We start from the raw sequence: 24,157 nt of genomic DNA, 5'->3' as shown, positions 1-24,157 counted from the left end.
CATGATACAGACATTATGCTAGCCAATTTCATATAAGAACAACAACCAATGCAGTCATAAAATAGAATTACAAACTAAAATTGCGTGAACATGTTAAGGTGGTGATTAGGTTGTGAACATATAAAAGAACTGATAAGAACTAATAATTGTATAGTAAATATCACTGCATTAGTGGCTATTATATATGACCAAAATATAAATTCATATAGCATGAATAGAGGTTCAGAACAATCAAGTGAATTTTGCTTTAAGCTTTATGATCTGAGTATTTTTGAATTGGTTTGAATAACTTCTTCAGTCTTTTTATGCATTAATAAGTGATATGTCTCCTAAATATAAGAAAAAGAAAAAAGCAAAAATAGTTTTATTGTAAGTACATTCTGAACTAAAATTTTAAATGTAGTGGAAATGGGTGAAAAAACTATGTATCCCAATATGTAAATTATTGGGTCAAAATGTTTCTTCTCTTGTTTTGTGACAAATTGCTCTTTGTCCTTGTTCCTCTCCTTCATTACTTGTGCAAATTGTTCATTGCCGTTTCTTGAGCCCAATATTGAAATTTGGTAGGGAGATATCTACATACGATTGGGATTACTTTGATATTTTTGGTGTGTGTTACATAGATCAATGAGAAGTAGGGATTAGTTTCTATGCAACTTGCCCCTTTGAGGAGATCCTGCAGAGGGTTGCTAAGTATTATATGATAAGTTGGTTGTCAAAGATTGTAAGTCTCGCTTCCAATTTTTGGTTTAGAGTTGGTCTTGTGCCAATATTTCTAATGTTGCAATGGGTCCTAAGAGCTAGTAACCATTTTGATGAAGGGCAATGGCCTCAATATTGTTACACCATTTTTACATTTTTCAAAATGTAGGGTAGAGAGAAGTGTTTGTTGAGGCTATTTAAGCTTTGCCTAGTTGTTCACCATTGTGGCCTCTATTACACTTGATCTCTATTGCAAGTTCATGTGAAATTCTCAATAAACTTGGAGAGGGTGTGGGATGGATTTACAATATAAGCCAAGGAATCACAACATCCCAAGTTGAAATATAAAAATGGAACTAGTCAATACATAATGATACAGAAAATTTAGAAGAATCAATGATGGGGTGTTCTAGTTTACACTAATTGCATGCAAGAAATAATGGAGGATAAGAAATAAGTGACGAGAATAGAGACGAGTGATAGAGAACAAGGGCAAAGAGAGATGAGGAATTTGGAACAAAGGACAAAGAATAAAAGATAGAAAACAAGGATAGGGGGAAGAGGAGGAGGAGTTTGGAACAAGAGACAAGGAACATGGATGAAGGAGGTTATGAAAAGGGACAAGAAACATGAGAAGAGAACATGGACATGCGACTAAGAACAAAGGACGGAGATAGGAGATGGGCGGAATCAATCATAAAATGGCAAAGAAGGGAGATATAGCTTTAACAACTTCTTCTACATTATTATAATAATAATAATAATAATATTTAATCCTTTTTTATAAAGATTTGACTATTATTTTTTTCAAGAGCATCGAAAAAAATTAAATATTGACAATAATTTTATTTTAAAATAATATTACATTTAAAGTCTTATTTATATTTATCTTTTTTTCATGATTTATTTTTTCTAATCCTAATGGTTTATAGTTCTATTACCTATAGAAATATTTATAAAAGTATTATCAATAACATAAATAAAATCAATTAAATTAATTTTTATAATTTTTATAATCCATAAATTCTATTTACTATCACAACCAACATTTAGAGTAATTAGTTAAAAAGATACAAAGCTGAAAAATATTTCTTTTATAGCTTTTCTATCTTAAGTAGTTCTTTCTATTGTAAATTGTTATAAAATTTTAGTAATATTTATTAAAGAATTAAGATTTATTCTTCTTGAAAATTTTGATGGTAATGATTCTATGTTTTGAAAATTCAATGACCAATTACAACTCATTATTGAATTCCAACTACACAAAAATAATAAAAAATAGATTTTAATTTTTTTAATTTTTTAGTATTTGGTAGCAACTATTCTGCAGTCTTTTTATCTTATCAACGTTTCTTTTTTGTAATCTACTTTATTTAGTCCTAATTGCACATAGATATATTTTATTTTGACAAGTTTTTAAAGATTGGTGTTCTTAAAAATTGATAAAAATCAAAATCCTTTCGACAAATATACATACATATATATATAGAGAGAGAGAGAAAGAGAGAGTGAAATATATATATATATATATATATATTATTTAAAATAATATTGGTTGGTTTATAATATAATATCCTACAATATGACATCCTAAACATGTACACAATGCTTATTAAAATTTTATTAAATAAAAGTCATTCTATTGACATTTAATTATAAATTTAATTTATATATTTTTATTTATTTATTTATTTATTCATTTATTTCTGTAATAAATAAAATTATTTAGAAGTATTTTTGAATATGTATGTATGTATATATATATATATATATATACTTGTTAAAGCCGCATCTCTCATTCCCACTAATGATTCATTTTGTGCCATGTCATGTGTCTCCAATCCCATTCCCATCATGTGTTCCATGTTCCCCATTCTCATATCCTATGCCCACCCTCCCCACCTCCAACCCCCCTCCCCCTCCTCCTTGTGCCAACTCCACTCCCATCTTACTTAATTTTATATTTTAAGTTTTAATGAGAAAATATTTTTTCAAACATAATGAATATTCTAGAATTAAAAAGAGATCTATCTTTGATAGTAAGTTGCTAGCATTTAGTCATGTTGTTCTTACTAAAACTTATTTTTTTTTGTTTATTGATAGGATATCATTAAAATTTACTATTTGTGTCAAGCATTAAATGATGAGTTCTTCTTAAAATAAACAATTGCTTATTTAATTTAGTTTGCTGAAATATAAACCTATATTTTGTTTAATATTTTTACTTTTATTTTTATTTTAGTTATTAGATGAAAAAAGTTACATCAGTATTTCATAAATAATATTTTTCTTATCTATAATTGCTTTTGATACTAAATATTGTTAATGCTATAATTTGACATGTCTAAGTGTATTTAATTTAAGTAATATTTATGTATATGATTGATTATTGTGCGGAAAAAATCATGAAACAAAATTATCCTATATTTTGATGTTTAAATATTTAGAAATAAATATCTTGTATTGCTTAAAATCTAGATTAAAATTGAAACAAAACATTTATTCTATTTTAGTTGATGATGATAATAAATTGCCAAAGTTTGAAATTTTATACAGAAATAGATATCATTAACAATCTTCTTTTGCCAAAATTTCTCTCTTTTTATTTTTTTTTTCAAATGCTTAATTTTTATTTTTTATTTTTTGAAGATATATTTTAAAATTCATGCATGCAAAGATAACACAATTCTTGTCAAATTAGTGTTTGTAAACCTTAATTGAATAAGTTTATCAGAAAAACTTAAGAGATGTACATAAAAAAACACCTATTTTTCTTTGAAATTATTTCTGTAAAAGTCTATTATTATTCTATCAATTTTACATAGACACTCATTCATAACTAATTCGTGGTCATTTAAAAATGTATAGAATTATGTAATGATAAATATATATATATATATATATATATATATATATATTTAAAAAATAAATAAAAACACTATTGACCAATTTTTAAATTTATACATTGTTTTAGTTACAATTTATCAAATATTGATATTTGGTAGAGATGGGGGTGGGGATGGGACAAGGAGGGTGGGCACAGGGTATAGGAACAGAGAACGTGGGATATGGGATGGGAAGGGGGTTGGAGACATAAGACATAGCACAAAATGAATCATTTAGTGGGAATGGGGGGTGTGGCTTTACCAAGTTCCTAAACATATATATATATATATATATATTAAAATAAAAAATAAATAGAAATCAAAATTTTTATGTCATGTTCTCAAATCAATGTTTGATAATTTAGTTTGTGTCAAAGTTGACAAGATATTATCCAAAATACAACAAAAAAAGTATTTTACTCTCAAATATTAAAAATAAAAGGTACAATGTTTTACTAAAACAATTGACTCAATAGTACAAAAATGTAAATGGCATATTACATTATTTTTTGATGATTGCATATTGTAATATATGTGTCTTTTTTTATCAATAAAGTTAAGATTATATCCAAAATTTTAGTCATATACTTAAAAACTAAGTAGTAGAAACTGCTAACATAAATAAAAGTTACAACAATAAACCAAAAATTCACAGTATTTATAAGTTTACTTTTAAGAATTTCGCATTAAGTAAAACTTGATATTAAATTTTATGAAAAGACCATTAATTACAATAAATTAGATTTAATGATATCGACATGGTTTAAACTATTTAGAAAGAATTTAGTTATTATTACATATATAATTTAAAATCTGTAATATATATATATATATATATATATATATATATTATTATTAATTTGAAAAGTAAAATCATTGGTATTTTTGATATAATCTAAAAAGTTAAAAATTTACATTGATGATAATTTATTAAATATTTTAAGGAATTTTAAATTCAAAAGCTCAATTAAAAGATATTTTAATAAAATACTCAATGAGAATTTGGTTATGTAAAAATTAATATTTTGTATGCTTACATAGAGTAATGTATTAAAAATTATATATTACTTCTTTAAAAAATAGATTTGAATATATTCAATTAAAATTTGATAAAATAAATCTTTTTAAAACATCATTTGCAACAATGACATTTGAAATAATGGAAAGACTTTAAAATAATGCCCATAATTTATACTATTTTCGATATAAAATTTTAAATATTATTAGTGTTAAACTAAAATCTTGGATATCATTACTGTTTTTTTATTTGTTTTAAAATTAGCAGTTGTTGAATGAAAGTATAAGCTTAGAATTTCATATGATTCTTTTTGAATTTTTGAATGTAATATTACTTGAAAATGTGATTAGAACTTAATGAACTTTTAAAGTAAGTTTGATTTAGGATATATATATATATATATATATATACATATATAGAAAATCAAGGAATCGCCACTTGGATATGCATTTGGAATTAGTACATTTAATTGTTGTATGTTCAGGACTAAAAGCACACATACAAATGAATGAACAACTTTTATATTGTGCAAAAAAAAAGGGAAGAATAATAATAATAATTGCATTACAAAGTATATATATTAATTGCAATATGAACAAAATTTTCTAAAAATAAAAAATAGATTAATTGCATTTCTAACGTCAATGTTGCAACAAACAACCAATACACGACATTACAGTAAATTTAGATTATAGTGATACACTTCAACTGTATTTCCAGGTTTCAAACATACTATCTGTAAGCTTCGTGTTAACCGACCATTACCAAAATTCTACAAGAAAATTTTCAGTTATTGATTCTTTAAACTGTGAGTTACATCCTCAAACATCTCTTACGAGAAAAATTATATCAATTACTTTAAGTCGTATCTTTTCTAGATGTATGCATACTTGTGTGCAATACCATTCATTGAGCTATCTCCAACTAAACACACAAATCGACACAAAATTTAATAAAAGGTAACCAATGTTGGATACAGTGGCATTCAATACCAACAAAGCTCACCTGCTTGCATCCAGAATCAGCATTGGGTCAACTCCTTAATATGGAAGGCTGGTTAACATTAATGAGTAACACTTAGGATCCTAGGAGTAGGTGCTTCTTAATATTCGACGAATTCAACAATGTTTACGTTCCATTACAATATATGACATTCGAAGAAACAAAAGGGAATGCAAGGCTATCAGTCGTGTAAAAAACACATACAATTCCATAACAACGCAACCATATGTGACTAACAATATTCCTGACCTTGATTACCACCTACAGGATTCCAACCAGCTATTGGATATCATACATCTTGGTCTGAGACTTAAGTTGATACCCAACTTGAATCACTCTACAATAACCTGCGGCAAGCTTTCTTACACGATTCACATCATCATTAGGCCCAACAAGAGCCGAGTCGAGGAATCAACAGAAACCACACGTTTGCCACCTGAAGGAAAAGAAGAAGAAAAAGCTAATAACTGAAGTATGAGGAAGGCTGTGAAGCGCACTCCACCATCGTTCTATCTATCTACGATTGGTAGTCATTCTTATCAACTATAGACTGCAGAACGCTAGCTTTCTGCTTTCCGCATGTAAAGCGACAGACATTGACAGCACGTTGATTGGCAGCCTTGAATTGGGCCGACTTCTTGCCAAAGGTTCGCCTTGCTGAGTCTTTTGCAACAACCGCCATGTGCAAAGTTGTCTCACTGCCCGGGCAAACCGTGACGAGAGCATCCACAATAGATTCCAGATGAGTATGCAACTCATGCTCGCCACTAATCAGATCAATATAATGTAAGAATGAGGAACGAACCCAGTTATTTTCAGCTGCGTTAAGTTTGAAATCCTTCAACTTGGTCTCAAGTTTGTGGAACAGTTTTAGTCCAGCTGATGTTTGAGTCTCTTTAAGCTTCTCGTCAGACCCAAATTCTGCTTTAGACTTGCTTGCCAATTCCATCTGCAGCGATACGGAAACAGGATGATTATCTTCAGGCATGAATCCTGTGAAGTCCACCGCTAGGAAAAGAACAGTACCATGCACTTAACATACTGACAGTGATCAACACCTCCAATAATAAACAATTACTCAATCCTAACTAAAATATCGCGTATACTCACCAGCTTCATGTAATGCTCAGTGACTTTAGAAAGCGAGGAGTGCAGTGCGTCCTCAAGCTTGCAACGCGGACAGAAGCATATAAATCCCCATCCCTTTGTGCTCAGCTCCTTTCTCTGATCCAGAGGTTGAAAGATATCGAAATAGGCACGAGTGACTTCATCACCAGCACGCAAGTCCCGCGATGCAAATACAAAAAGAGCTTTTCCAACGAGCATAGGAGAAGAGCTAGGAAGACATGAGTGATTGATAAAAGACGGTAACCACCATAACCCCCAGTGCTCTACCTGCAAACAACTCAAAGTTATTCATATAAAATGGCAATCTGCATTTAATAGATAAACACTTCATGTAAACAACGACCTAAAATTAACAGCGAATGAGTTCAATTCAGACATAATTTCAGTGAAAACAAAACTTCTACTCAATAGAGTTGATGCGACCGTTACGAACTTCGACGTTTACGGGTAATGGCATGGAAACCAAAAAGATAAGACTAATACCTTAAGGCACATACATAACGTAATTTCACCACACTAAGATTGAGAAAGGAAAGCATTCGAAGCGCATTCAGAGGGCGTTGTTTGAAGGGACCCAGACATACCTTCTGAGCTTGATCGCCAGAGCCAGGTAAATTTTTCCATCCCATCGTGGCATCGCCATTGATCGCATTCAGCCGTATGATATGACGAATGCGTGCGGCATCCAATCGTTCTGAGGTTGCAGATTCTGCGTCTATGTGATTTACAGATGGTGTTGGAAGAACTGTTTCTCCATCATAGAGTGTCGACAGTTTCTCGAGACCCTTGTTATGTCCATGCCCAGCTTCAATGACTTTGAAAAATCCCTCCTGGACCTTTCCAGTTACTAAAGCCTGCGAAATTTCGTTGTGTGCTTGTTCATCCTCCGGTAATGGCAAGAAAGCCATAGGATTAGATACAAGTAGCAGCTCCCCTGCTTCCACATCTTTCGTTAATATAAGCCCCCGACCGCGCCCTCGGCCCACGTCGGTGACAATGACAGGACCAATGTAGTCTACACAAAAAGGGGATTCTCCCATCTGCTTTCCCTTCAAGTAGTAGTGAGCCAAATCGTAATGACCATGACAAGCTTGCTGAACACCAGTACTACTCTCGTGAAGTGCAGCTTGAAGGTCCCTGTCTAATGGAGCTCGAGGTGCAGCTGCCTGTAAGAAATAGAAAAACGTTGCAACAAAAATTTAGAATATATGGTCTAAGGCACAAGGGCTGTGGTTTGAAAAGCTCTGACTGCGACTTTAACATTCAACAAAGAATCTTTACAAGACGTTTGAAGCTCCAGCACCTGCAAAGTAGTCAGAGCTTGCTCGTACTGACTGAGTCCCAACAACGCCCTTCCCTTCCTGAACAAGCTTTTCAGATGGGTGGGATCTCGTGACAAAGCCTTTTTGGCATCTGCTAACGCCAAGCCAAACTCCTGCATTCGGATATACGCTTCAGCACGGTTGGAGTACCCAAGAATGATTTCACTTTTGCAACACAATTTCCCTTGACGTTTCTCTTCATTTTCTGCCAGACGAATACTTCTCGTGTAGAGGTCCGTTGCGCCCTTATAATTCTCCTCCGCAAACATAAGGTTGCCTAGCACTCTCAGGTCGTTGGCACTATGTGTTTCTACAAATTCACTTGGATGGTTGACTTCTACTTCTTGTTTTTCAGAACTCTGCCTTTCTTCGTGTCCTGGTTTTTCTGAACGTGCAGGCTCAACTGCTTCCGTACTATTGGCTCTGGCTCTGGCTCTGGCTCTGGAGTCTTCATCTTCGTGCACAGCTAACAAACTGTCGCTTCGTTGAAATTGCTTCCTTATAAGTGGAACTTTAGTCTCTGGGGCCACTTCTGCAAACTTCGGCTGTGTCTCGTTTGCAGCACCTTCACCTGCGAGCCCACAATTTTCGAGAGAAGAATCGCCTAGCTCTTTGCTGGTCGATTCTGTCACCCCCGCGGAAACTGTGTCTATCTCTTTGCTACTCTGCGATCCTGAGGATAGTAGCTCTTCTTCTTTGCCACTCATGTCCACCTTTATCCACTCTTGTTCCACCTGTATTTCGCTAAGCTCCTCCGCTTCTGTGCATTCTGCTTTACCACTCTTGTCCGGTTCTCCACTGACAGCCTCCTCAATTTTAGTAGCATCCAAGGAAGGTTTATCCACAAGTAATTCCTTTTCAGTAGGAACCTCCCCAGAGCTTGATGAATCCAAATCTTTCCCTTCAAGAACTTCTTCGGCCGTCGCAGGACCTGTTTCGGTTGAAACACGCTCTTCCACACTTACGGAAGGGACATTATCAGCTGGAGGACAGAGATTTCCCTTTGCAACACTCTGTGTAAGCTCGTCTTTCGTATCTGGAAGAGTTGCTTCAGGTGCTATTGAAGCGTCCGTCGCATCACTCACGGGAACCTCTTTCCGTTCGTCCTTCGATGGTGAGCTTCTACCTTTGGGTCCATCCTGAGAAGGAGAGCTCTTAGAACTGAGCAGTGCCGATGGATGGCCGTGAGACTTCGAGTGTAAAGAGTGAGTGTTATCCTGATTCATCTGTTTCATCTCTTCAAACAAATGAACCTTCCTCGAAAAATCTTCGTGTTCTCGACTCGTAGATTGGGCATATCTATCGTCGTCATACTCTTCCGGCCCTACAGCTCTGTAAACCGGGGTCCCATTTGCCCCAGTGATATCAGGTCTCGAAAGGAAGGCTATGTCGTGAGGACGCTCGACCAATACACCCACCACCCCATCAGGAAACCGAGTCAGATAAGGATCCCGCACAGTCACCCGCGACCCCTCAGGATAGCAATTTTGTGCTTGCGCCATGCTCGCCCTCATCGGCAACGCATTCGTCAAGATTAACTTAGTAGCAAGTCCGGAGTCTTCCTCCAACACATTCACCTAGAAACCCCAACAATTTACACGATTAGACCTCGTACAACCCAACAGTTGGTCTGCAGAAAATTCGGGCTACACAGGATGACGAATCACTAACCACTGAAGTCACTTTCAAGGATTTCGCGCACAGACGTCCTTCGAGAGCATGCTTGCGGTGAGTCTTCCCCACTTTCATCTCGGCGAGAGATAGAAGCTTGAAGTCTTTCCATGGCGACTCGGCGTGCACCGGAGGAATTGGAGGCGCCTCGCTGTCAGGCAACGAAGTGCCCGGCAACAAACCCCGTTCAAGCATGTACGCATCATGGAGAGCTGCTAGGTGAGCTGCAAGCAACCCAGCCTTATCGAATTTTTCTGAAGCGTGGACGGTATCCGCAAGTCCTGGTCCAATGAACTTGCTTCCATGAGAATGCCCCTGAGGAGATACTTCCGCCCTGTCATAGTGATGTACTGCTCTCTTTCCGGGGCTGCCGGAGGGTTCCATGTGCCCAAGGGGTGCGCTCATTCTCCAATAACAATATTCGGGTTAGTCGAAGATTTCAGTACCCTGAGATCTGAGGTTCGCAGCTCCGATTTCCAACTCACAATGGGCAGTACTTGTCCTCTTGCCATCAGCAACCCATCAACATCTACGCCAGCAAAGTCCTAACAGGTGAGTCGAATGCAGAAAACTAATGAAAATTCACGTTCCAATGCTGCCAAGATTCACTGTCCCTGCGTCTCGTCCAACTTCCTCTTGGACAATCGGATGAAAATGTAATTCAGCTGAAAATGTTGCAACACCAACGCATGTGAGAATAAGAATAGCGGGGTATTTGTGATGCTCTGATCCACTCCCATTCAAATCCAAAAGATGTTATGGTTACGGCAGCACCGACTGAAGTAAATGATAGGGACAAACTTGCCAAAAAAAACCGAGAGCTTATAGTTTTCTGACTCAGTTCCGCGTTACATCCACTTACTAACTGTGCACCAAACTAGGCTACATGCGACAATCTACACGGGTCCTGCACAGCCCGTTCTCAAAAACTCTAATATTCAATTGTGAGAGAGGAGAGAATGAGGGCAGCAGCTGCCCAACTTTCCACCTCAAGCTAGATCAAGAAACCCCAAAACACTCAAGGAATCTTCAGCCAACACAACGGAGAATAAAGAATCTACAAGCTGGCGTCAACCAATTGTTCACTATATTATCACGTTACACGACTCCTCACTAAGATTTCTTACAATACACTACTCGATAGCGCCTTGACAAATACTTCCACCATCCCCCGATAATTCTACTGGATTCACTGGCAGTCTGTCACCTCCACGCATTACCACCGCAACAACACACAAGAATCCCCAACACACACACACACACACACAAGTCCCTCTCTCTCTCTCACTGGCTCTCTCGCACCCTCTCCGATCCGGTCTTCCTCAAAACGCTCTCAGAGATTCTCAACGCCGCACCCCACGCGCAGCTGCATTAAATCCCTCAATCACCCAGCTAATCAAACAATCCCAAGTTCGTGCACATTGTGACCCCAACCCCACAACACCCACAAGCCAAAATCTAAATGCACTTGCTCTACCTGGTGAAGCGTCCGCTCCCAAGGCCACCGGGATCCCAAGACGGCGAGATGGAGAGGAGGGAGCGAGGTAGACCAGCAGTTCGCAAATGCTACATCGGTGGGGCTGGGGGATCAGTCCTCCTCCTCCTCCTCCGCATGATCCTGAGGCCGCGGAGATGAATGAATTCAAATGGGGGAGCTGAGGATGGGGAGGGATAGTGAGAGTGAGAGGGAAACACCACCTGATCCACTACTAGAGGGAAAAGCGGGGGGATGAAGAAGAAGAGCGTAGATAGATTGGCGATAGATCAGCCTCGTCCTCCTCCTCCTTCGTAGTTGCACCAACCAACCAACCAGGTTGGCCACGGCGTCGGCACGTCCTGAAGGAAGCAAAGGCCCAAGTGTAGCGGTGCCTCGTTCGTTACGCGCTTCCTCGCAAACTCACTCACTCGCTCGCTCGCCATCGCGCTCTCTCTAGATCCGTCCCTTGCGCGTTCCCCATGTTCTCAACCGCGTTCCTTCGTTTGTTCCCAAATGAGAACCTGTTCTCGTTCTTCGGTCCCGCTTTCAGCGCCCCTGATGTGCACCCCGTCCCCATCTCATGCCTCTCATCATGGCATGACGACTGAGGTATGAGGGCTATATGGATGGATGAATTAATAGACGAATGAATTATGGCGAATGGGGTAGTTCCATCACCGAGTGAGTGGATGGATGAAAACAGGGGAAGTGATCTGCGCGAGAGAGAGTCCCTTGGGACCCTAAAACTTCCGTCTTTCATTTGTGGGAGAGCAGCGCTGGTGTTGGGTGTTGATGATGGTGATTCTGCTGCTTTGTTCCATCGCCTCGATTCTATCAACCGTGGTTTTGTGATTCTCAAATAGAGAACTTGCTCAGCCTATGGTTTTGGGTTTGCTGCGTGGGATGGATCCCCAATGACCTGATAATATCATTTGCCCCGCATTGTTGTTGTTGTGATTGTTGTTGTTGTTGCGTGGTGAGTGAATGTTGTTGGAATGGGTAACGCATCGACTGGAATCCATCATCATCTACTTGGTGCCCGGAGTTGGTGGTGGTGGTTGAGATAATGGTGTGTTTCTGTGTAGTCGCTTTGTTTTGGAATTGGTACTCTCGTGGACATCCTGTGAAGAGTGAATAGAGGTCTTTTTTGAAGCGTGGCGTGTGTTTGCGGAAGAAGATGGCGGGGTCGGCGGCGTTGGCGGCGTTCGCCAGATTGGAAGAGAATGGTGATGACAGCCGCAACAGATCCTGGGACGCAGGTGCAAACTTCAAAACGCTGGCGAGCGTCTAGAGTTTGGTATTGTGTTGAGTTTTTTTCGGTGCCCAACCGTGTTTCTCCTCAGAAAACCAGGGTTGCATGAAATCAGCGGTTTGTGCTCCTAACGCCCAAGATGACCAGAAGTCGTAGTCGCCCCGGAAGGGATTTAGGAAACTATCTGGAATGGTCTTGAAAGTTAAGCCATTTCTGACCTCTAATTGGGATTTTTGGTTATTGTAGGGAGAGAAAAAAAAAAAAGCATCCATGTTGTCCAATAATCCAATCCTACCGTCATCTAGGCCCACTAGTGCCACATATACTGAACGTCAAGGATAAAAAACACCGATCCTGGAAAAGGCATTTCCCTTATCCAATCGGTTTCCGAGAGTTACAAAGACCCTAACCCACAACCTGAACCACGCCTTTGTCCACCTCTGCTCAAAATTTAACGCAAACTTAATCAGCAGCATTCAAGGCAACCATTACTGCGTCACTCTTCTGAAACCCTAAACTAAGCCACCGAGACGGAGATAGGATTCTTTGTGTGTGCTTCTATATTTACATACCTACACACATACATACACACATTTATATATATATATATATATTCTTTTCGTTTTCTTTTTCGTGTTTATCATGTTGGGTACGGTGAGAGTAGGCGCGACGTGCTCCAAGTCAGCTGTATTGGGCGACATCGACATAGAGTGCCAATCCCACAACATCAAAGTGTATGTGCGAACGCGGCCGCTGTCGAAAGACGAAGCCAACCGCGGTGACAATTCATGCATCCAAGTCAACTACGACGAAAAATCCCTCAAAGTAATGTGTGTTGTTTTGGTTTTGCTTGTTTCTGTATCCAGCTTTTTTAGGTCACAGTTTTATGTGATTATTTGCTTGTTTATATGCCTCATTTGTTCACATATTGCTTGGCTGATTGTGCATACAAGTTTTGCCAAAATTGTCTTGAATCCAATCCAAAGTGTGGCATGGGTTTGTATTTGCAAGATCATCAAAAGGCTGGCTTCACTGAGGAGGTTATACTAACTAATGTTGAATTTGAAAAAGGAGGATTTACTTGTTTGTTTTTTTGTTTGTCTTTTTTTTGTTGTTTTTTGTTTTGTTTTTTGTTTTTTGTTTTTTGTTTTGTTTTGTTTTGTTTTTTTTTTGTTTTTTGTTTTTTTTTGTAAGAGGTGTTTAGCAAATGATTCATAAACAATAGTGGAAATGAGTACAAGTATATGATCAATTTGACTTTGTGAGCTGTTTTTTTGTGTGGAATAGGTTGTGGAACAAGGTTATGGGTACAATGTCACCACACGCTCTTTCAAAGTAACAGCCAAACACTCACACACATACAAATTTCATATTTCTTCATTACAAACCAACATGAAGCAAAAAGAATGCCTAATTTTTTTAATGTCACCTACTCAAAAAACGGAATAAAACAAAATAAACTTGTGACCATGACCCCACTCCAAAATGTAAAAAACAAAACAACAAGAAAAAAAATAAAAATAAAAATAAAATAAACATACAAAATCCCCCAAAAATGAAAATGGCCAAAATCCTTCTACAACACAGTCTTGATAATGAAAGAAATGCAATATAAGAATAAATGGGGAAAAAAAAGAAGGAAAAAGTGCAACAAAGCACACCATCAGCTATGCACTTTTAGTTTATTAAATTATTTGATAACATACATACATGCATATATTTATTTATTTATTTATGAATGTGTTGGTTGGAATGGTATAGTTTGATGGGTGCATGGGATCTGAGGTGCACCAGCGGGATGTATTGAAGAAGGTGCACATGAAGAAGCTGCTGGACAAAGTGCTGGCCGGGTACTCTTCCACTGTCATGGCTTGTGGCCAAACTGGGTCTGGAAAGACTTTCACCATGTGTGGGCAGGAAGAGGTGGGTGGGGGCCAAACCCTAGCCCTAGCCCTAATTCTATTCCCTCCTTCCGCATTCCCAGTAAGAGTTGAGGGGTGGGCAGCCCACAGCACAAAATCCCCCCCCCCCAGTAAAAAGGGGTTGAAGGTCATTGTGAGTTGACTTAAAAGTGGGAGTCAGGTTTTAATTTTATTTTTAGTGGCGATTAAGCTGTTTCTGGACCATATGGAGGCTTTGTTTTTCTTTCGGTGCATTAACTGCTGTTATTATTTTATTTTAAAGTACAGCATAAATGATACGTGCAAATATTCTATTTAAAAGTTGAGGCCCGGCTCATCATGTGAAGGCTTCAGAGTGGGGTCCAAATTTGTTTTTTTGTAGTTTTTTACAGTTTTTATCGTTTTATTTTTGTTTTATTTTTGTTTTATTTATTTTCCATTCATTACTTTCTTTCTTTGAAGACGGAGGAAATGATTTTGTACTTTCTAGTCATATGAATGTCGCTTCAATTCAAAATGTGAAGAAACTCTCACATTGTAAAATGTCATCAACAACTTCGACAGATGGAAATTATTAAAAATTCTAAAAGATGTATATCTTAAACAAAAACACCAATTGAACTTATGTTGTTTAACTTGACACTAGCCTCCTGCTCAACCTGGGGATACATTTATCATTATTATTGTTATTTAGTTTGGAATCAGCTTGGTGTCTCTTGTAGAGATTTTGTGGTAAAAACAAATTATTCCACATTGCCAACTCATAAAAGGATTCATGCCCAGTTGTGTGTTTTGCACAAGGTGTCTCCTTGCAGGTAGCACGTAGTGAACGAAACCAAAACATGTGCAAAACTGTGTCCTATGCTTTTGTGCACATTGACAAAACCCCCCCTTGAAACCCAAATTTGAAGCATAGAACTCTAAAATGTTCATCCACATGGAAATCTGTCCACAGTGGGTATTTTATTATCACACTCGGCCATGTTAGAACACGCCTTCCCTCAAGCAGTTAGTTAGTCAGTTAATTTGCCAGTGAAGGCTCCGGGAAGTGGAAAATAGGAAAAAGCAGAACAAGAGTGAACTATGAAAATTGAGCTTGTGCTGGATGTGTGCAGAACCTGTTGTGTGACATGGAAGGAGGCGACAATGGCTTGATAGTCCGTTCTGCAACATACCTGTTCGAAGCCATGAAAGCTTGCGAGCACAACACACCGAACGGGCAAAAGCCTTTCACAATGAGAGCCTCCTACTTTGAGATTTACACGGAACAGGTGACACAATCTCATTAAAACCTGCTTCTTTTCAAGTCCCCACCTATCCTCAGTTGCAACGGCAACCTCTGAAGCACATCATAAACTCATTAATATGTGTTAGTGAAAGCTTGGACTTCCTCTTCTTCTTCTTCACCTTCTCGGGTTTGATTCACTTGTGGAGTTTATTTAACAACAGGTGAATGACTTGTTGCGGTTGGATAACGCACCGCGAGACGTGAAGTGGAGCTCACGGGATGGCTACTATGTCGACAACTTGTTGCTGGTGGATTGTGACACACTGAGTGATGTGATTTCGGTGCTCAACGAGGGAAGCCGGAATCGTAAGGTGGGAACCACGATGCTGGGCTCTTGTCCCCAAAACACTCCTCTCCCGCCTTTGTTGTGGAAATTGGCTTTGACATTGCACCGTGGTCAATCCTCCTCGTTTTTTTCATGTTAACGTATTTTTTAAATAAAAAAACAAAAAAAACTTTTCGTACCTTTTTTCTGGGGAGGGGTGTTCACAGCAGTTTGTAGGGTCAGTATAATTGAAGCCAGTTCGCGCATTAAATTGGGATCGGGAGAACAAGTTTCCCATGTTGAAAAAGGGAGTTTCTTTATTGCGGTTTGTGGCAGGTGGGTTCCCATGAGTTGAACAAAGACAGCAGCCGAAGCCACTGTATAATGACGCTTCATGTGGACTCATTGTGCCAAGTCGGCGATGATGCCCCTCCCATCACTCGGTACACCATTCCACACATGGCTCCAAAATTAGTGTCTGCAAGGAAAGGCAAGATCATCAAAGCTCAATACCAATTTCTCTATCTACTCTGGAGTCTTGTTATTCCTTTCTGAGCCTAACCGCTTTGCATTAGTTGAAAAAGGCTCCTAAAGATGCTGCATGCAGTATTCTCTTCTACAGGTCAATAACTGGAAAGACTCTCTGATTCCATTTTTAGCCATCTGTAGAAGCTCACTCACCAAGTGCTGGACTCCAGATATGGACGCATGTTATTTGTGGATCTCGCAGGCAGCGAACGCTTGAAAAAAAGCAAAAGTAGTGGAGAAATGTTGAAAGAGACTGGCAGCATCAATCGGTCGCTATTTACCCTAGGAAAGGTGGGTCCAAGGTGAAGTAAATAGATCTTTCTTACCTCCTGGATTGCTTTATGTCCAAGCGATTGTTTCGGTAGCTTGCAGTGACTTGACTGAGTCCAACGAGAGCCATTCCAGGTCTTTATTTTATTTATTGAGTTGCCTTTCCTTCATCTGTTTGAAAGTCTGCGTGTCACACCACCACAATCGAGTGGTCGTCCATTGTGAAAACCAAAAGAATCCCACTCATTCTTTTAGCCCGAGTCCCTAGCAAATTCCTTTTCGCATCGCAGTATATTTTCGTTCGTTTGTTTTGTCTCCGAGATTGAAGATGTTTCCAAGGTGCGACACTAACCAGGCACCAACCTTCCTCGCTGCTCCAATCCTCGGGCACTGCACGCCAAAGACGAAGCTCATTAGTTTTGACGTTTTGTTGAATTGTAATTCTTTTTGTCTCTTCTCATTAGATAGTCAGTACCTCCATGCTAGGTTTTCCCTTCAACTAGAGTTGGCTATTTCATAGCTGGGATTGGAAACGCCAACCTATTGGTACTAGACCGCCATCCTTAAGTAGTTTAAAGTCATTGCAGACCATTTTCTTCTCATTGTTTCATTTCTCTAATTTTTACTTCATGAGATATCGAGGAGGTTGATATTGTGGCATTGACAAATTTGTAACTGTTACAGGTCATATCAGCTTTAAGCGAAGGCAAAAAGGGGGATGTAGTGCCTTACAGGTCTGTAATTTCAAAGCCAGGACAAGTTGTCCATCAACACTGGTGCAATTTAGACGTGAAGGCTTCGGGGATGTTAAAACTGCAACTCCAATGACCCGTTAAAACTCTTTAAAGTGAGGGTCTGAGAAAACTAGAACAACGGGGAGTGAGTAGAGAAACATTCCAAGCCCAATTTACTTAAGGTGAAATCTAAGGGCAATAGGGTAGAAGTTTTGAACTTGACGAACATCAGGTTCGCAATAGAGAGGAATAAAACAACGAAACAATGACCACATCTCAATTGCCAAAACATCCCTAAACCCCGCAGATCCAAGCCTAGCAATAGCAATGACATTAGCTACAGAAATTTGTTGCATGAGCTCAGTTTGCGAGAAAATTGTTTGTTGCCAACTCTCTGTGATGCAGAGAGAGCTTGTTGACGAAGCTGTTGATGGACAGTCTCGGCGGGAAGAGCCTCGCCCTCATGATTGCCTGCATTTCTCCAGCATCCTCGGCCATTGATGAGACTCTCAGCACTTTGCATTACGCCACTTGCGCAAATAATATTGTCAACGCTCCAGCTGTCAATTTAGACGCCCGTGACAAGGTGAACAGCTTCATGTTGATACTAAATTACATCTGAAAACTGCGTATATTTGAGAGAGAGAGTGTGTGTGTGAAGCGAAGCAATTGAATCGGATCTAACGTTGCTATTGACCTCAGATTGTTCTGAAGCTGCAAAAGGAAATCGCTCATCTGAAAGAAGAAAATCAATATCTTCGTTCGAAGCTAGGTGAGAAAAATATCCAAGTACAACAATTTCTAAGTTTAGATAATGTAGCCACTCCGCCATTGTCAATGGCAAAGAGAGTCCGACATTCAAGTCAACGGTCGAAGTCGAGGGAGAACTTGCCATCAGAATTGAAGGGAATGGAAAAGTATTTCTCCAAAGAATCAAGAGGATCAAACAAAGACTTTACAAAAGAATTGCAAGGATTCAGTGTTTTTGGAAACTTCCAGGTCACTTCATTCTCTTGATATGTATCTTTCACTTTGCATCAGTAAAAAGAAATTATCATTACTGTGTTTACTGATAAATAGCTACTACTTTAAGAGAAGAAATATTCTCTCAAAACTACTGAGCCAGCTCATATCGACAAAATTTTTCCAGGGGAAGGATCGTATGCATAGATAGTAATATCTCATTTGAGCATGACAAAAAAGAAAAGAAACAATGTTCTCACTGGTGCAGGATCTCGCTCAGCAGAATGATAGTGATTCCTCAATATCGGATAGTTCGAGGTGTTCACTGATTCCATCTGAATCCAACAGGCGGAATCAAGCAGGTTCAAATGGCTGGGATTACGACAAGCCGGTGGACAGTAATGGAACGTCGAATGTTCAAAATGAACCACAGTGTTTGAAAACATCCAATGAATCGAACTCTCTCTTGGGCATGTACAGAGGTTTGGCCAAGTCCAACTCAAAAGGGTTACAGTACCGAAGGAACCGTGTCTCTGTGGATCATCTTGGTGGGTCAAGGATCAGGCTTAGAAGAGGAGGTGGTAAGAACGGCAAGCAAGAGCCTAGATTCCAAGGGAGCATAACAGTGAATCAAACCACATTTCTAAAACGATTACTTGACTTGAATTTATCTCCTGTACAGTGACACGGTAGAGTTTGAGGTAAGCTAAGCTCCACATGAACACGCTGCAACGGCAGTTGTAAGAAACTTTCATAATTGTACAATATGAAGCTTTGAGTTGCAAAGCAATGCGTTGTTTTGTACAGTTCATGACATAACATGCGCCATGACAAAATGCATACAGATAAGTAGACGATTTAATCGAGCAAATGGAACTTTTGCTAATGTAATCATATGACCCACCTTCATTGATCTATCCAGAAGACTTGATTCAAATGATCAAAGTGTGATCTGTTGCCCTGATACATCTTACATAAGGTATTCGGGACTTGATGTCGTCTCACTCAGAATATCGAACATAGGCTAACCAAGTCATCAACTTGACTATTTCAAGCTTCAGCTGAAAAGTCTGTCAACACCTATACTCCATCGGGAGAACTATCCTCAAGACACAAATCTCACTTGCAACTCAAATTGATAAATCTCACGATCCTTAGGATTTTGTGCAATTCCAGGTAGAATACAGGTGAACAAAGGCTCTACAGTAGTACAGTGTGCTAAAAATAACACGTGTTGCAATCCAGGTTTAAGATTTGAATCATACACTGCAATTGCTGTGACTCCAAACCAAAGTCTAAGGAAATCTCCCTGCCACGCGCTGCACTGCTACCTTGATTCCTTCCCGGTCGAGATTTGAGTTCAATTGTATTTCCTGCACCTGCCCATTCGGTAATAGCCACTCTCGTAAATAAAATTTTGAAGGAATCCGATCTTTTGAGGACTAAAAGTCGTATAATACGGAACTAAAGAAAACGCAGTGCACTCAACGGGTGCTCCTACGCGTCTATCGAGGCCTTACCTGTCTTCCTACACGGGCCAAAATGCTGAACTTCCCATCCTCAACAGGTGCCTGCACAAAGAAGAAGCCAATGGTTGCCCAACATCAGTAATCTTTAAGAGGACCAAAACGGAGTGCATGAACGCATGATAATGTGGGAAACACTGCAATTCATCAAATAAATTGAACAAATGTATGACGTAACTACCGACAGGAGCAAAACTTACATTAGCTAACCACAACTCCATATCTTGTGAAACTGCGCGTTTCTCGAACCTGGCTCTACCCAATGTAAAGCCCGTTATCCTGTCAAGCCCTAACACTAAGTTAATGATTTGCTCCTCATTCATGATAAAAAGACGAGATAGTCATATTCAAACAGCCTTCCTAAACATCACAAGTATTTATTCCAGGATGAAGGTGGACAATACCCTTCCTCGTTAAGCAGTTCCTCACAAATCTGCTGCAGCCCTGGCAACGATGTTCTGGAGAGCGTAGCACCTTGCTCCTTTGGCTCCTGTGTATTCTGCTAGATTGACGTGAAAATTAAGAAGTCACCAGCAACTTCCATGTTGTATACTCAGCCTTACAGGAACGAATACTTAAATACAAATGTTCTTAGTTCTCTATCAAACATCCTCATGTTAAAAGGCTCATCCTGCTGCAATTGAAGGATCACTTACTTGACTCTGCACAGGCATCGATTTATCAGGGGTTTCTAGACGAGGATCATCCTGCAGCTGTTTGATAGATAGATATAAATGCGATTTTTCCCTGCAACATTGGATTCTGTTAGTCCCTGTATGTTCCATGTACTGTAATCATTTAATTAGGATACAGCAGTAGCAAAAAACCAATGGATTTCAAAAACCACACTGCTACTGATGCTAACCAACGAATCTGCCCGAGAAGTTTACATAAGCAACTTCATGAAATCCAATAGACACGATCATTCAGCAAAGTCAATAATTGCTGTTTACATTTGATTGGTATTGAGAACCTTTCTATTTGGCTTATAGATAATTATTGACCTTAATCCAGGGAAATGTGAAACCTAGTATAATTTCTAGTAACAAAATCAGACGCCGTATAAGGACAAGCCTGAAGGTATTTTCGAGAGAACATACATAGAATGACGGTTACAAAAAAGAATTGCCACTTCACAAACATGGGTCCTGTATTACACCTAAACATACCATGGTTTCGTATTTCAGTTAAATCTGTACTGAATCAAACCCTTTATTAAAAGTTTTGAAGTAATGGTAGATGAGGGCCTGCCTTCAATCACCCAGAAACCCTTGCACTTGATGCTAGTTTTCGAAGGACAAAACAAGAACCAACAAACTAAAATATCTTACTTGTCCAGTTGTAAAATCTTGACACGAACCGACTGCCCTATTTCACAAATATCGCGGGGATTACGAACAGGATTCCAAGAAAGCTCTGAAGTACGTACGAGTCCACGAACCGAAGATGTCCCTGCAATTACAAGGCTCCTCACATTTCTTAGCGAAGACATAGTAAGTTGACTGAATAACACGCAAAATCCTGGTATGCAAAGCTCAATTCTATAAAATATCGATCGACCTTTCTGCTGAATCTCACGTCTCGATCAAAATTTCTGTGACCTATCCAGAGTGAAAATATTTGATCGACGAAAAGGGACACCAACAAAGGAAAACCGGCGATTGGCGAGAACCAAATTACGCACCATCTGGCAGTACGACGTCAACAAAGGCGCCAAAATCAGTTACAGAATTGACCTTGCCTTCATAAACCAAACCTTCCTCAAGTAGGCGCAAGTTTGCTTCCAACACTGCCTGTTTCTCCGAAAAGATCAATCGTCGTGTAGTTTCATTCGCCTCTATAATCTGATAACAACGGCGAACGAAAGTTGAGTACATTGCACAATAGTTTCATGCCACATCCAGCACGCAGCCTCAAAATTCTTCTGAAAGTCAGAGAAGGAGTGGACCTAAGCGTACTGTGCAAGTGTACCTTAACAGAGATGAAATCGCCAACCAACTCCTCAGCAAACTCGGAGAGAGATCTACTGCTATCTGATCAAGCGACAGAAAAATTTGTATACCTTTAGACTATATTCCACATTGAAAAACTTCAGATAAGCTATTATTGGTAGTGTAAAAACTTTTATTCGAATTTTAAACGTACACAGTAATCAAAGTGAAATTCACTCAGGAACTTCAATCCTTCTATACAAATATTGCTGGCGATCAAAAAGAGGTTTGGCTGTCATCACAATGACCAGCGAGCACCTCTAAGCAGGCGGCCCTGATCCATCTGTGAGAAAGGTAAAAACCCTTGAAGGGGGCCAAAGAGCACCACCAACCCGCCACTGTTACAAGCATCCACAACACCTCGGTGAATGCTTCCGCTTTCCATTGTCTCCTGAGCTTTCTGCCAGGCTGCATTTCTCTGCATAAAAAGATGAGAAAGCACAACTGTGAGACTTCATCAAGGTCAGCGTAGCATTGATCCGAAGGTACAAATTTAGATACAATCTGCTCGGTGGTGACAACACCAACTATCTCCAGATGACGTTTACAGTTCAGTACAAGCTAACGAGCTGCACAACTAGTGTATAATATCGCATTGGATCACGAATATCGCATCGGATTCTACTGCTGCTAGACATATCGAATGATAATGCATCAGTGGTATCAACTCCTCCTTATCTTACATGGCCACCGATGAAATAAAACAGCCAAATAAGTGGCCAAGTTTATACTCGTGAAGCTTGTCGGATAATCTTGACCACATTTGACGATTCATTTTCATGTGAAAAATCCACAGCGCTAGGAACGCAGGCACAGAGCGCATTTCACAATGTCAACCTACTTCAACCTTAAATCGTCAACCACTCGTGGCAATACTGAAACAGGCGTTCCTAGACTTGAATTGTTTAATTTTTTCAGTACAGTGCTCGTCCATAAAACACATGAGAATTTCCATTCAACGCAACTTGCTAACTCTCTTGTGCTATTGCTCAACATTTCGCCGCAGCACGTCCAAGCCATACACGTCCGCCAGCAATCACTAAAAACAGACTTAAATGAACAAAATCTCGCGTGGCACATCCGGAGTAAAATCCATCATCGCACTCAATTCGACGACTCCAACACCACAGCTGCCATTTTTCCCAATCGAAACCAGTATCATCGGCTTAGGTCACACCGCAACCACACCGGCCAGCTCCCTTACCGGATCGACCTTGGCAAACTCCTCCTCCTCCTCTATAAACCCCGTCCCACTCGTCTCCAAATCTGCACTCGCCACACAGCACACTAACCTCGCACTCCGTCCGTTCCATGAGGCGCGCCTAACAATCAAAGACTCGAGAGAGGAGTAAGAATTCGACTGCGAGAATAACGAAACGGAAGGAGCAGAGGTGCAGGCGCATGTAGCGCGGTTCGGGCAAGCGACGAGCGCCACTGTGGCATTCGATGCCCACATGGCTGCGACAACAAGCTGCACCGAAGGACGAGCTCCACGCGTGCTTGCAGCGGGGGGCAGGGAAGAAGCGAAGTAGGCACAACCGATGCTTAGAATCCTTTGAACAAAGCGGATTGCGCAGTGTCATAAGGGCTGCAACGAGGGTAATGACGGCGACGGCGACGGCGACGGTGGGAGACGATGGCTCTGCCTTCGACGGTGGGCCCAAATGTCCGAAGAGCCGTCATACCAATAAAGGGCTGGGTAAACCTCCCCCCTCATCCAACGGACGCCTAACGGGCGCCCAAAGGACGGGGAATGAAGAAGGGTAGTAAGATGAACGTTCTGGACGGGCAGAAGCGAGCAGTGATGCGGGATTCTTTGCTAGTCTCTTCCAATACTCACTAGTCGTGCGAATTTCTACGTTGCTGCGTTGGACAACGAACTTTGACCATTCCACGTCAGCACCCTCTTGACTAACGAAGACCCCCTCTTGCCTCTCCTTGTTTAGATAGTAAAGGAAAATATACGAATGATACTATTAATACTTTTTTGAATATATATATATATATATATATGTAATTTATTTTCTCAATAATCATATATGCTTTTCAACATACAATAATATTTTTTTATACTACAATGTAATTAAAGATGTATATATACTTGTAATTGTTTCTTGCAATATAATAAAGCAATTTAATCTATTGAAGATTTTCTATATAATGCCCTAATTACACTCCAAATAAGACATGCTCCTTAAAACTCCTATAGATGGGGTTTTAAATGATAAACAACT

At 39.4% G+C, this 24,157-nt stretch overlaps 3 protein-coding genes and 1 long non-coding RNA gene across 11 annotated transcripts; 1 reads left to right on the top strand and 3 right to left on the bottom strand.

Annotated features, from left to right (window-relative positions):
- Nucleotides 1–5,791: 5,791 nt before the first annotated feature.
- LOC112294674 (uncharacterized) lies at nucleotides 5,792–11,625 on the bottom strand. Of its 3 annotated transcripts, none has more exons than XM_024545394.3 (6): nucleotides 11,206–11,625; nucleotides 9,729–10,393; nucleotides 8,039–9,634; nucleotides 7,320–7,901; nucleotides 6,718–7,002; nucleotides 5,792–6,556 (listed from the first exon to the last, which is right to left on the bottom strand). In XM_024545394.3, the coding sequence occupies exons 2-6, from the start codon at nucleotides 10,131–10,133 to the stop codon at nucleotides 6,125–6,127; spliced, it is 3,300 nt and encodes a 1,099-aa protein (XP_024401162.1). In that variant the 5' UTR covers nucleotides 10,134–10,393; nucleotides 11,206–11,625; the 3' UTR covers nucleotides 5,792–6,124. The 3 variants fall into 3 exon arrangements, with proteins under 3 accessions (XP_024401162.1, XP_024401164.1, XP_090099863.1); XM_024545396.3 differs by having other exon boundaries at nucleotides 11,427–11,625; XM_090243737.1 differs by lacking the exon at nucleotides 11,206–11,625 and adding an exon at nucleotides 10,534–10,690.
- Nucleotides 11,626–11,944: 319 nt separating this feature from the next.
- On the top strand, nucleotides 11,945–19,196 carry LOC112294675 (uncharacterized). 6 transcript variants are annotated; one of them, XM_073540056.2, is made up of 13 exons: nucleotides 11,945–12,003; nucleotides 12,291–12,464; nucleotides 13,122–13,282; nucleotides 13,745–13,792; nucleotides 14,219–14,380; nucleotides 15,474–15,629; nucleotides 15,808–15,957; nucleotides 16,248–16,354; nucleotides 16,610–16,730; nucleotides 17,394–17,443; nucleotides 17,849–18,029; nucleotides 18,146–18,442; nucleotides 18,675–19,196. In XM_073540056.2, exons 2-13 carry the CDS (start codon nucleotides 12,383–12,385, stop codon nucleotides 19,089–19,091), a joined length of 1,932 nt encoding a protein of 643 aa, XP_073396157.1. In that variant the 5' UTR covers nucleotides 11,945–12,003; nucleotides 12,291–12,382; the 3' UTR covers nucleotides 19,092–19,196. The 6 variants fall into 6 exon arrangements, with proteins under 6 accessions (XP_073396157.1, XP_073396161.1, XP_073396160.1 ...); XM_073540060.2 differs by having other exon boundaries at nucleotides 11,955–12,003; nucleotides 12,383–12,464; nucleotides 18,146–18,215; nucleotides 18,755–19,196; XM_073540059.2 differs by having other exon boundaries at nucleotides 11,957–12,003; nucleotides 12,383–12,464; nucleotides 18,755–19,196.
- Nucleotides 16,254–17,850, bottom strand: LOC141046399 (uncharacterized). Its single transcript, XR_012219363.2, has 3 exons — nucleotides 17,442–17,850; nucleotides 16,766–17,099; nucleotides 16,254–16,389 (listed from the first exon to the last, which is right to left on the bottom strand). It is a non-coding gene; the product is annotated as an uncharacterized LOC141046399 (long non-coding RNA).
- Nucleotides 19,197–19,263: 67 nt separating the features above from the next.
- On the bottom strand, nucleotides 19,264–23,463 carry LOC112294676 (uncharacterized). The gene is made up of 10 exons (XM_024545400.3): nucleotides 23,128–23,463; nucleotides 22,182–22,341; nucleotides 21,904–21,965; nucleotides 21,617–21,776; nucleotides 21,264–21,384; nucleotides 20,589–20,679; nucleotides 20,337–20,431; nucleotides 20,133–20,211; nucleotides 19,927–19,977; nucleotides 19,264–19,785 (listed from the first exon to the last, which is right to left on the bottom strand). The coding sequence occupies exons 1-10, from the start codon at nucleotides 23,377–23,379 to the stop codon at nucleotides 19,702–19,704; spliced, it is 1,155 nt and encodes a 384-aa protein (XP_024401168.1). The 5' UTR covers nucleotides 23,380–23,463; the 3' UTR covers nucleotides 19,264–19,701.
- Nucleotides 23,464–24,157: the final 694 nt, after the last annotated feature.

The sequence above is a fragment of the Physcomitrium patens genome, chromosome 17 (assembly GCF_059467195.1).
Source record: "Physcomitrium patens ecotype Gransden chromosome 17, ASM5946719v1, whole genome shotgun sequence".
Taxonomy (NCBI): domain Eukaryota; kingdom Viridiplantae; phylum Streptophyta; class Bryopsida; order Funariales; family Funariaceae; genus Physcomitrium; species Physcomitrium patens.
This window is presented reverse-complemented; position numbering and strand designations above follow the sequence as displayed.

Coding starts and splice junctions, on each gene's coding strand:
- LOC112294676 (XM_024545400.3), bottom strand. CDS start 23,379: ATGTGGGCATCGAATGCCACAGTGGCGCTCGTCGCTTGCCCGAACCGC. Junction 21,777..21,903: donor GCGATTTCATCTCTGTTAAG/GTACACTTGCAC, acceptor CGTTGTTATCAG/ATTATAGAGGCGAATGAAAC. Junction 20,680..21,263: donor AAGATTTTACAACTGGACAA/GTAAGATATTTT, acceptor CCAATGTTGCAG/GGAAAAATCGCATTTATATC.
- LOC112294675 (XM_073540055.2), top strand. Junction 14,381..15,473: donor CCATGTGTGGGCAGGAAGAG/GTGGGTGGGGGC, acceptor GGATGTGTGCAG/AACCTGTTGTGTGACATGGA. Junction 16,731..17,393: donor CGCTATTTACCCTAGGAAAG/GTGGGTCCAAGG, acceptor TAACTGTTACAG/GTCATATCAGCTTTAAGCGA.
- LOC112294674 (XM_024545394.3), bottom strand. CDS start 10,133: ATGAGCGCACCCCTTGGGCACATGGAACCCTCCGGCAGCCCCGGAAAG. Junction 7,902..8,038: donor AAGCTCTGACTACTTTGCAG/GTGCTGGAGCTT, acceptor TATTTCTTACAG/GCAGCTGCACCTCGAGCTCC. Junction 7,003..7,319: donor CTGGCGATCAAGCTCAGAAG/GTATGTCTGGGT, acceptor AGTTGTTTGCAG/GTAGAGCACTGGGGGTTATG.